Source organism: Nuphar pumila, chromosome 12 (genome assembly GCF_984573655.1).
Source record: "Nuphar pumila chromosome 12, dmNupPumi1.hap1.1, whole genome shotgun sequence".
NCBI lineage: Eukaryota > Viridiplantae > Streptophyta > Magnoliopsida > Nymphaeales > Nymphaeaceae > Nuphar > Nuphar pumila.
The window spans coordinates 43,108,835-43,121,111 of record NC_143260.1 but is presented as its reverse complement, the minus strand read 5'-3'; the positions used below and the strand labels follow the sequence as shown (position 1 = coordinate 43,121,111).

The following is a 12,277-nucleotide window of genomic DNA, read 5'->3' as shown; positions in this document are numbered from 1 at the left end:
CTTAAGAAATCTGTAACAAAAACCCAAAACGATCAGGACAAGAGTTGCGAGTGGTAACAGTGGATCCTGAAGACATCTCGCAATCGCGTCATCGCCTGCTAAGCACCTAATCATCACATGTACCCATAAAATGGGTTAGTTTCGTGAAAAACTAGTAGGTGCACAAGTAGACAGAAAAGTCTGAAAGAAGCACAAATAATTAACTATGTATGACGAGTAACTAAACAGTTACTGAACTAACATGAGCAGTTTATTAGCATAAGTAAAAGTCTAACTAGCACATATTGCACGATGTAACAAAACATTTAATAATGAATTGAAATCACTGAGCATAAAACACAATTCTATGATTCATCAAGTGGAGTGCACAAGTTACTTTATGTTCCATCATTAACTGGACTGCGGGTACGCGCAGACGCGACTCGTAGAAACAACTGAGACTAGTTCAGGCGTCTATTATTCTATGTATTTTGAGTAACCCGAATAGCTAATTGAGTCTGTTCCTAAGAGGACGGCCGTTAGCCGAGAGAGGATTCCCCAAAGGCGTTCGTGGCTACGGATGCATCCTACTTCTGCAGAAGTCCAAAAGGTCTACCACCTAGGATAATATCTGGTAGTCTCATCCCCTAACTCCGATGACTGGGGACACCGAGTCTTTGCTCGTAGAATGGTTGTTAACAACCTGTCCACCGAAGTGTGTGTACCAATCCATCCTCTCCCTTGACAGACAATAAGAAAAACGAATGGGTGTGTCAGGGGTTACTTAACCAACGACCCATTCTACATGCTCTGGTCTTTTGACCCAATCGAGCATCTTACCTGTGAAGGCGATAATCAATCAATCTGTAATGTGGTTTACCAATGTGCTTAGTGTTAGAAAGTGGCTTTGAATACATTAGGTTCAATAATGAACCCATACACATGCACATGAAGTGCGAATAAACCCATTAAAGGGAACAACACAAGCACATAATGTGCTAACACATAAACCCACACAAGGGGCAAAAATATGACATAAAGTCATAAGTTGAATATTATTGAAGAAGAGGGTAAAAACCCCTTACAATGGAGCAAGAGCTCCCCCAAGTCTTAAAGAATACAAAGGGGCAAGCCCCTATTTATAAGCACAAAAGGGACCACCTTGGGGGCTCCCAAAGGGGACGTTGGAGAGCCCCCAACGGTCACATTTGTGACCGTTGGGGGCTCCCAACGTCTCTATTGGGAGGCCCCCAATATGGTACGAATTACGAAATTTAAAAAATAAAAACAGAAAATTAAAGGAAAAATTACAATGCATATTCCAATTGAAATATGCGTAAAATGACAAATTACAAGAATACCCTTGAGGGTATTTTAGGAAGATAAAATATATATATTTATATATATATAAATAGAGATGAGATACGTATACATATATATATATGTATATGTATCTTTATATATATATATATAAATGTACATTTAAGGATTACATTTCAACATATATGTGTACGAGTACACATATTTTAACACTCATAGCACTGGTCGAGGTCGAATGACCGCCTCAACATCTGTCGTATTACTCGCATGCCATGCATGACTATGAGCACGTTACGAAGAAGGGTTCTAGGTCCTCAATAGGAGCCTCAACACCATGATTTGCAAAGATATAATGTCATCATTCTAAACTTTTGAAATGACCGATACCATGTGCCAACTTATGGCATGTGATTTTCTCGAATCTCACATTCATTATCGTAGTGTCAATATGCAACACAAATTTTGACACTGATAACGATAAACGGTAAATGCGGATTTCGCATGAGAAAATTACGCTCACAAGCTTGCTCAAGTCCCGGATGTTGGGTAATCTCGATCTATGTCAGAAAAGCGAACTAGAGTAGAGGAACTACTCCTTCTGAATGCTTGATCCAGGATGACCCGCTGTGATGCTTCAAAACCAACATTTGTTTACAAAACCGTATGTTCGATATAAAAGGACTTCTTTCATCCATTGAGGTTGCAAGTTTTTAAGACAGAAAGCAGCAAATGTGAAAGCAAAAGCCTGGGCGCAAAGCGCGACGGCAAACATAGAACAAGTAATGCGAAAGCAAAGGACAAGGATCGTGAAACCGCATCCTTGAGCTAAAGACAGAAAGCAGGAAATACGAAAGTAATAGCCTGGGCGCAAAGCACGACGGAAAATTAAAGACAAAAAGCAGGAAAATGCATAAATAAAAGCCTGGGCGCAAAGCGCGGCGGCAAATTAAAGACAGAAAGCAGGAAAGTGCGTAAATAAAGGACAAGGATCGTGAAACCGCGTCCTTGAGCTAAAAGCATACTTATATACTTATACGTATATAAATATATATTTTTGTTCTTTCGGACTTTAATTATTTAAGCTAGCTTCAGTTATTTAAGTCCTTGTGCAATTTTCCCTACCTCGGGGTATTGCGAGAAAGAGGTCGTCTACGAGCGTAGGTAATCGCCGGTTCGGTTCGCGGGGCGTGAACGGGCTCCGTTGCGTAAGCTGCAAAGGTACGTTATAAGTATGCATTTAAGTGAATGAGGAAAACAACAACAAAGGACTGGGGTTTCGGCTTTTCTGCAAAACAAGGCAGGGATCAACGGTCACTGCTGACTTGAAACAGAACAGGGTAGGGTCCAATGACCCATGCCGCAAAAGAAAACAGGTGCAAGGGCCATCGGCCCCTGCCGGATATTTAAAGGAGGGCAGGGGCCTGGCCCCTGCCGGGTTTATAAAAAGAGGGGCAGGGGCCTACGGCCCCTGCCAGACAAATAAGAGAGGGGGCAGGGGCCATCGGCCCCTGCTGGGTTTATAAAAAGAGAGGCAGGAGCCGAAGGCTCTTGCCTAGTTTTTAAGGGCAGGGATCAACGGTCCCTGCTGACTTGAAACAGAACAGGGTAGGGTCCAATGACCCATGCCGCAAAAGAAAACAGGTGCAGGGGCCATCGGCCCCTGCCGGCCGAATATTTAAAGGAGGGCAGGGGCCTGGCCCCTGTCGGGTTTATAAAAAGAGGGGCAGGGGCCTACGGCCCCTGCCAGACAAATAAGAGAGGGGGCAGGGGCCATCGGGCCCTGTTGGGTTTATAAAAAGAGAGGCAGGAGCCGAAGGCTCCTGCCTAGTTTTTAAGGGAAGGGGCCATCGGCCCCTACCAGAAAGAGAAAGGGCAGGGGCCATCGGCCCCTACCGGAAAATGAGCAGAGAGAGAGCCAGAGGCAGGGGCAGGGGCCATTTTGGCCCCTGCCGAGCATTGCTCGACAGAACCCGGGACAGGAGCCAGAGGCCCCTGTCTGTCTAGAGAGGGGCAGGAGCCATCGGCCCCTGCCTGAAAGAGAAGGGCAAGGGCCGATGGCCCTTGCCGGAACAGCAAAAAGGGCAGGGGGCGGAGCCCCCTGCCTGCTAAAGGAGATGAAGGCAAGGGGGGCGGAGCCCCCTTGCCTGTCGGAAAAATGAAGAGGAAGGCACGGCAGGGTGTCGGCCTTCCGTCAAACACAAAAGAAGAAAGGGGGGGGGGGATGAGAGGAGAAGAAGGGGGGGTTACCTAGGCTGCCGGAGGGAGAGAGGTCGCTTGGGGAGGTGGGAGGTCGCCGGGCTGCCTCGACGGAGAGGGCTCGCCGGCGTCGGTTCAGCGACGAGAGAGAGAGATGGAATCGGGGAGGGAGACGAGAGAGAGTCGGGGGAGAGGCTCGAACGCCTCTCCTCCCCCTCTCTCACTCCTTTTGTAGAGGGCGCAGGGGGTGGGCGGCCCCCTGTATGTCGCTCCTTGCCAGTCCCTGAAAGCCCGTTCGACGGGCTGGAGCTAGCTCGGGTATGGATCCGGGTCGGGTCCAGACCCGACCCGGATCCAATTTTTTTTCACTGGGTTTTACATCCTACCCTCCTTAAAATAATTTCGTCCTCGAAATTAGATTGAAATTATTGCTCCAAGTACAAGTCAGGGTATTTCTCCCTAATGTCAGAATCTGGCTTCCAAGTACATTCTTCTATCCCATAGTGCTGCCAACGCACCTTGACAAGGGATATCGTCTTTGACCTAAGCACTTGATCTCGACGATCCACGATTTCGATTAATCTTTCCTCGAAAGATAAATCCTTTTGAATGTCTACATCGTCATAATGGATGATGTGTGACGGGTCGTGCACATATTTCCTCAACATGGATATGTGAAAGACATTATGGATCTGAACGTATTGAGGAGGTAAAGCCACACGATAAGCTGCTTCACCAATTCGATCTAAGATCTTGAATGGTCCGACGAATCTGGGACTTAGCTTCCCCTTTTTCCTGAACCGGAAAACGCTTTTTGTGGGAGATACCTTAACAAAGACCATATCTCCCGTCGAGAATGTGAGCTCTCGATGATGACGATCCGCATAACTTTTCTGCCGGCTCTGGGCAGTACGGAGTCGCTCCCGAATCAACTGCACTTGCTGAGTGTAGTGTTGTAACATTACCGGAGAATCCAATCTTCGCTCGCCGACCTCGTCCCAGTAGAGAGGTGATCGACAGGGCTTCCCGTACAAGGCCTCGTAAGGGGTCATCCCGATGCTAGCGTGATAACTGTTGTTGTACGCGAATTCTACCAAACTGGTATGAGAATCTCATTCTCCTTTCCAATCCAACATGCATGCACGTAGCATGTCTTCCAAAGTCTGAATCGTGCGTTCAGACTGTCCATCGGTCTGAGGGTGGAAAACGGTGCTAAACTTCAATTTTGTACCCAAGGCTGACTGCAATTGTCCCCAAAATCTTGAGGTGAAACTAGGGTCGCGATCGGAGATGATGGACACTGGAACACCGTGCAATCTTACAATCTCCCAAACATAGAGGTCCGCCAGACTGTCGAGTGACTGACTGAGGCGAATTGGAAGAAAATATGCCGATTTGGTAAGTCGATCGACGATCACCCAAATCGCATCATGCTTTCTCCGAGTCTTCGGCAAACCAACGATAAAGTCCATAGTAATGTCTTCTCATTTCCATTGTGGGATTTCAATCTGCTGCATTACTCCGACAGGTCGTTGATACTCGATCTTAATCGGTTGACAAGTCAAACACTTGACGATATACTCGGCCACGTCTCGCTTCATTCCGCTCCACCAATAACCTCGCTGCAGGTCTTTGAACATTTTCGTGCCTCCTGGGTGGATCGTGTATCTGGACTTGTGAGCTTCCGCGAGAACCTCGTCTCTCAAAACAGGATCATTTGGGACCCAGAGGCGATTCTTATGCCATAAACTTCCTTCTTCCTTCAGACAAAAGGGGGTATCAGGCTGCTGTGCTTGAGCCTTCAGCTTTACGTATTGCGCATCAATCCTTTGCGCAGCAAAAATCTTTGCTAAAAGCTCAGGTTGGGCCACTAGACTGGAAAGTCTGATAGAATGTTGTGTGGCCGCAAATGGTTTCCAAGAAACCAGATCCTCAAAAAGCTTCCAATCAGCGTATAATTGATTGAAAGAAACACCAGAAGCCTTGCGACTGAGAGCGTCAGCCACGACGTTTGCCTTCCCTGGATGGTAGAAAAGGGTGAAATCGTAATCCTTTAAGAATTCTAACCAACGTTGTTGCCTCATGTTCAGCTCCTTCTGCGAGAATAAGTACTTAAGGCTCTTGTAATCCGTAAAAGCCTCGAACTGTTCCCCGTATAAATAGTGTCGCCATATCTTCAAAGCGAAGACCACGGCTGCTAACTCCAAATCATGGGTCGGGTAATTCTTCTCATGGATTTTGAGTTGGCGCGAGGCGTACGCGATTACTTTCCCATTTTGCATCAGGACACATCCCAAGCCTGTTCCCGAAGCGTCCGTATAGATCACGAAGTCGCCTTGTCCTGAAGGCAAGGCCAATATAGGAGCAGTAGTAAGTCGCTCCTTCAGCATCTGAAAATTGTTTTCACACGTATCGTCCCACACGAACTTAGCCTCCTTCTTTAGCAATTTTGTCATAGGTAGAGAGATTTTGGAAAAGTCTTGGATAAATCTTCGATAATATCCAGCTAATCCAAGGAAACTTCTGATGTCACGAACATTCCTCGGTTGTTGTCAATTTAGTACGGCCTCCACCTTGGCGGGATCTACGGATACGCCTTTCTTAGATATAACATGATCCAAAAACATAACTTCCTTGAGCCAAAACTCGCTTTTGGAGAACTTAGCGAACAAACACTCCTTCCGCAGGGTCTCCAAGATTATGATCAGGTGTTCGCGATGTTGATCCCAGGTCTCCGAGTACACCAGGATGTCATCGATGAACACGATTACGAAGGTGTCTAAAAAGGGTTTGAACACACGGTTCATGAGGTCCATGAAGGCTACAGGAGCGTTGGTGAGTCCAAAAGGCATGACAGTAAACTCGTAATGCCCATACCTGATTCGAAAAGCTGTTTTGGAGATATCATCTCCCTTAATTCTGAGTTTATGGTACCCAGATCTAAGGTCGATTTTAGAGAATACCCTAGCCTTCCTTAGCTGATCGAAAAGATCCTCGATGCGAGGCAACAGATACTTATTCTTTGTTGTGGCCTGATTGAGCATTCGATAATCAATGCACAATCGCAACGATCCATCCTTCTTTTTAACGAATAGGACAGGAGCACCCCAAGGCGAGACACTGGGGCGAATGAAACCCAAATTCATCAACTCCTGCAATTGCTTCTTGAGCTCCTCGAGCTCGGCTGGCGCCATACGGTATGGAGCTTTAGAAATCGGCGCGGTACCCGGTAGCAACTCGATGTTGAATTCCACTTCACAAGGCGGGGGAAGTCCTAGCAACTCCTCTGGGAAGACGGCTGGAAAATCACGAACAACCTCCAAATCTCTGATCGAAACTTGCGATGACTCAGACTGAACGACACTGACTAAAAAGGCAGTGCATCCCCTTCTTAGGTAGTTTTGCGCTTTTAGCGAAGAAATTATCTTGCTAGCTCGAACCGGTCTCACGATCTTGAATTCCACCTTAAGCATCCCTAGTGGAGACAAGACAATTCTACTATCCCGACAAAAGATTTTGGCATCCCTTCCTGTATCCACTATTATATTTGGGCTCATTACCATAGTTATTTAGTTTACAAAGTGGGGTGGCTTAAAGGTTTTTACATTTGAACCCGGCCTAGTAATGGCCAAAACATCATCATTCTGATGGGTCATGCCAAGACGGGTTTCTTCTTAATATACTTCGGCAAAAGCATCTTCAATAGGCATAGCTTTAGTCCTATGAAGGAGAGAAGCCCTTGTTCAAAGTCCGGTCTTAAACCATGAAGAAATTAAAAAAAGTGCTCATTCTCAATTTACTCTCTTCTTATTTCAATATCTTCGAGAGCTACCCATTTAGGCTACAAAAGAGCTAATTCAACCCCAAAGAGGGGACAAAATGCTAAAGTAATCCTGGATACACGTCCCTTTGTGTAGTGAATCTAATTTTATCTTGACAAAAACATTGGCTAGCAAGATCCTTTTGGGTATACATACCCTTAAAAAAGAACCAAGCTTCATTGGCTCTTCTAAATTTAGCAATGCTGGCACATATTTTTATGTCAACATTGTTTATAAATCATGCCAAAATTTTGACATGGTTACTTTCCCAATCCTCTATCTTTATTTGATGTTCATGGATGTCTTTAAGACGATCATTCCCAATGAGACATTTTTCAACACCTCCTTCAACTTTGGTGAGCTTCAACGATGGTTTAAGAGAGGTCATCACAAAACCCAAAAGTTTCTTCCCTCTAAGATGATTTTTCATAGCCGATGCCCACATCAAGTAGTTGGATCCATTAAGTTTGAAGGAGAACTTCACTCTTGATTCATGCTCCATGATGATAAGAGAAAGATTGAGACGAAGAAAGTGATAGCACCTTTGTCACGATCTTCAAACACCATAAGAAATGCTTCCAAGGTCAAGAGAACCCAAATGGCTCTGATACCATGTAATGAAGTAAGCAGAATTAGAACACTTACGTGCACACACAAATCCACTAAGGGACAATGCCAAAAGGCTAACAAAAATTAAGTATTATTGAAAAGTGAGAAAAGAAATAAATACATATAAGGGGGGACACTCCTATTTATATACAAAAGGGAGAGTGAGGGACCCTTGGGAGCTCCCCACTCATAGTCATTGGGGAGCTCCCAACGGTCATATTTATGATTGTTGGGGTCCCAACAACTCCATGAAGTGGGGCCCCAAAGCTCAAAAGAAAAGAAAATAAGAAAATAAAATAAAAATAGTTGTTTCTAATAAACAACTATTAATACATGTAAAAAGACTAAAATGCGCCTATCAGACAATACATTAGAATATATATATATATATATATATATATATATATATATATATATATATATATATAACATAGCCCACAATTATTAGTTCTGTTGATAATGAAAAATAGGCTGGACAACTATCAACCTCCATGTATAAAGGTCCAATAAATAGTCTTGTTTTCTCTTGCATTTTCATGTTTCTATTAGTCCCTAAACCATCCTTTTCATTATTCAATTGGTAGCAGGAGAGATTTCAAGGGTTACTGGGGATGATCCTATCACCGCTCTGCCCATAGTGGCATGACAGTTACAGGGAATAGGGGATGCATGACATGCTATTAACTTGCTTGAGATTTGTATGCAGCATATTTTTGCACTTATAGGACCTATAATATATTCATGTCATGATTAATAAACAAGAAAATGAAAAAGAGAAGTTTAAAGTGGAATAAAAAATATAGGTCCTAATTATTTAAGGCACATGGAGGAAATTAGTAGGAAGATACCGAAACAAAATAAATTCTTTTCTAGAAAGCATACCTGAACAAACGTGCAATTTCCTACTACATCCCGCTCAAGAACCTTAACCATGCTCTCAGCTGATTTCCCTATGTACATTAAAGAATGCAATAAACATGAAATGGTGCTACATGGCATACTTATTGAACTAACTAATTTTTTATGCAATTAAATTTTGAGCCGTTCATTGCTGTGACAAAAACCCTTTTTAAATCAAAATTTTAGATGGCTACTTTTATAAAGTAGTAGACATTTTTACAGGTCCATATAAAGGATAACATGAGAGCAAGAATAGCAAGGGAACCTGATGAAGAAGCTACATAGAGCCCTTTGGCAACGCCAGGATATGATATCCTTCCAATGGGTTGATTTATGATGACCTGAAGAAGCATATAAACTTCACAATGAATACAACCAATCAACAAATATAAACAATCTTCCACTTCAATAAAGGGAGCTTTGTTTCTGCACCCAAAAGAAAGGATCATCATTATGAAACCCCATCATGCAATCTTCAACTGCAAAAAAGTCACTCGGGTTTCAGTATTGGGTCTTAACACTATTAAATTATATGTATGATTCCATATATAGTTATAGTAATAAATATATATTTTGTATATATATGTATATATAATTGTATTTAATAATTTAATTTAGGTTTCCCACCAGGGGCATTTTGGTTATTTTGTACAAGGTTAGTTCTATCATTTAGAAAATAAGTTTATCTTTTTTGTATTTATTTTTTTCTATTATTTTTGTATTTGTCACTTTTTGTAAGGACATTATTGTAAATGCCTCCATATAGTCGTTGGGAGCCTCCCAACATCTATTTTGGAGTCTCCCTGTGGCCTCTTCTTGTCTATAAATAAGGGCTTAATTCCCCTTGTATTGCTAAGCTTCTAAGAAGCGATTTTATGAATAATCTCTCTTTTGATATTGTATGCACTCTTGTGCTTGTGTAAGTCTTAATGTTTTTTGGATTGTCTCGTAGTGGACTTGTGCATGTGCACTTTGTGTTTGTAATCTTGTAAGCCATTAGAGACTCTTGTTTAGTATTTTCGCATATTTCATTACATGGTATCAGAGCAAGGGATTTTTTATCTTGGTATCTTGTTCGAGTTTGTGCTTCGAATGGAAAATTTAGTTTGATATATGGCTAGGACTCAAGGCTCTCATATTTCGGTATGTATATCTTGTTTAATCTTTAAATGGTATTTGTGATATAGTTTTCAATCTTTTTTTTTAAATATTATGGCTATTTCTTGTGTATGTAAAATGTGTTTTTTTAAATCAATTGAAATTAATGTTTGTGTTCATTCAAAGTATATATATTTATTTTAGAAATTTTAAAACTTTTATGATTATTGGTAATGCATGTATCAAAGCATGTTCTTTGAAATCTATGTGGTGCTTTCATTTAGATTTGAGAAGTATCTATGGTAAATTTTCAAATTTTGTTTTTGGACATATTTTCAAATAAATTGAAATTAAAAAATTTTTTAATCCCTTTTTAAATGGGTTATTGTTTTATTGGTTCTTGCGTGAGCATGTTAATTCGAAGTATATTTTAGGTATGTTAGCATCTTTAAGATTATTTCTGCATATTCCTAGAATATATTAAAAATTATGTTCTATGTAAGTATATGGTTTCTTAAGGATTCTAAATACTATGAGTATAGGTTTTCCATGCTTCTTGCATACTAGTCATTTAGAAAATATTAAATTTTATATTATGCCCTTAGTGGATTTTATGTACTCTTAGTGGCCTTTATGATGATTATCTCTTGGTGGATAGTTATGTCATGTATCGTATTCATATGTTACCTCTCATATATATCTTGCATTAGATTAATCTATCACTTGCATATATGCTTAAATGTGTTCCTAGGCATATCTTATGCTATGTCACACGGAGTCGGCTAGAGAGGTGCCGCACCCGAGTCAACACGCCCCGACACGGGTGCAGCTTCGGACACGGCCCGGACTCGGTCAACGCCGAGTCGGACTTGGTCAACGAGTCGAGGCCGAGTCCGTCTTTGTTTTGGACTCAGTCAATGTTGACCGAGTCTAATTTTGTCCATTTTTAGTGTGAAAAACAAAAAAAATGAATTTATATATATATATATATATATATATATATATAGCATGAGTATTAAACATAAGCCCCAGAAAAAAATAATTTCCGGGGGGCGCTGCCCCCCTACGCCCCCCCCCCCCTTGGACTCTCGCCCGCTGACCGCGCGGTGGGACACGCGCCGGGGGGAGCCCCCGGACCCCCCTTTCTGCGAGGGCAAAAGTACAATTTGCAAAGTTTATAAAACACTCATGCTGGTGCCAAACTTTAGAGGACAATATCCACATATATGCACACAGGATATATTATTATTATTATTATTATATATAGCCGAGTCCCCGTGTCCAAAATTTTTAAAATTGCGCCACACCCGTGTCGCACCCACACCCGCACCCATGTGACATAGATCTTATGTGACCCTTCATAACTTTTGTATAGGATATGTGGCTTTAAGTTATTAGATTATTGCATATACATGAATTTTTTATCTTTTTGTGAGTATCCATGATTAGTTGTACTTGTGTATGCTCCAGGTTTTCTATATGGTTCTTTGAGAATCTCTCTCTCTCTCTCTCTCTCTATATATATATATATATATATATATATATATATATATATATATATGTTTTGGTCCCTTTAATGTTATATACCATTGTTGTCTCATAGTAGACTTGAAATCTAGATTAAACTATCTCTCTATAGCTTGCTTATATTGGCGATGCTCATTATTCATTTTTATTTATGTAATTTTGATTTGATCTGCTTACACAAGGTTTATGAAAAATTATCAATTGACATCGTATTTTGCATATGATTGCACTATATTCATTCTAAGTTTTTTATCTACCTTTTGTTGGATTTGATTTGAACTTTGTTTTTTAAATTGGTTCTTATATATGAACTCACTTATTTGAAAATTGATTTCTATGACATTGCTTTTTGTCCATCATATAATTTTATTTGATGCATCGTATTCTTTTTTGGCCTTATTATTGTTGGGTTAGAGTTAGCCGTAGAGGTGAACTATATGTGAACCTTAAGTCATAGTTGGCAAACTCATGACTCAGGCTCGAATCGGACCCCTACTGGGTCACCGAGTCAATGGCTTGACTCAGTTACTCGAAAGAGTCAAGACTATATTTTAGAGTGTGAACACATGAATAAGACATGGAAATAACTAAACTTCAAGCTGCTATCTCAATATCTAAGCTGCAAAAATATATAATTATACATGATTATTAATTATATATTTGGACATATTCGGCGAAGGCCTAATGATGCTCCAGTTAGAAGGATGGAGAAATGGGAAAATATATTAGTTAAAAGAGGTCGGGGTAGGCCTAGAAAGACATGGATGGAGGTGATAGGAAAGGATATGAATGCTTTGAACCTCACCAAGGACATGGCATTGGATAGA

At 41.3% G+C, this 12,277-nt stretch overlaps 1 protein-coding gene across 3 annotated transcripts in view; it reads right to left on the bottom strand.

Moving 5' to 3' along the window:
* LOC149820846 (Pseudouridine synthase family protein) overlaps positions 1 to 12,277 on the bottom strand; it is a 134,030-nt gene that overhangs the window by 86,504 nt on the left and 35,249 nt on the right. For all 3 annotated transcript variants that reach the window (XM_089982931.1, XM_089982932.1, XM_089982933.1), the window contains exons 9-10: positions 9,091 to 9,166; positions 8,808 to 8,875 (exon numbers count right to left, since the gene is read on the bottom strand). In XM_089982931.1, the coding sequence (XP_089839057.1) occupies positions 8,808 to 8,875; positions 9,091 to 9,166 (144 nt within the window). The remainder of the gene's footprint in view (positions 1 to 8,807; positions 8,876 to 9,090; positions 9,167 to 12,277) is intronic.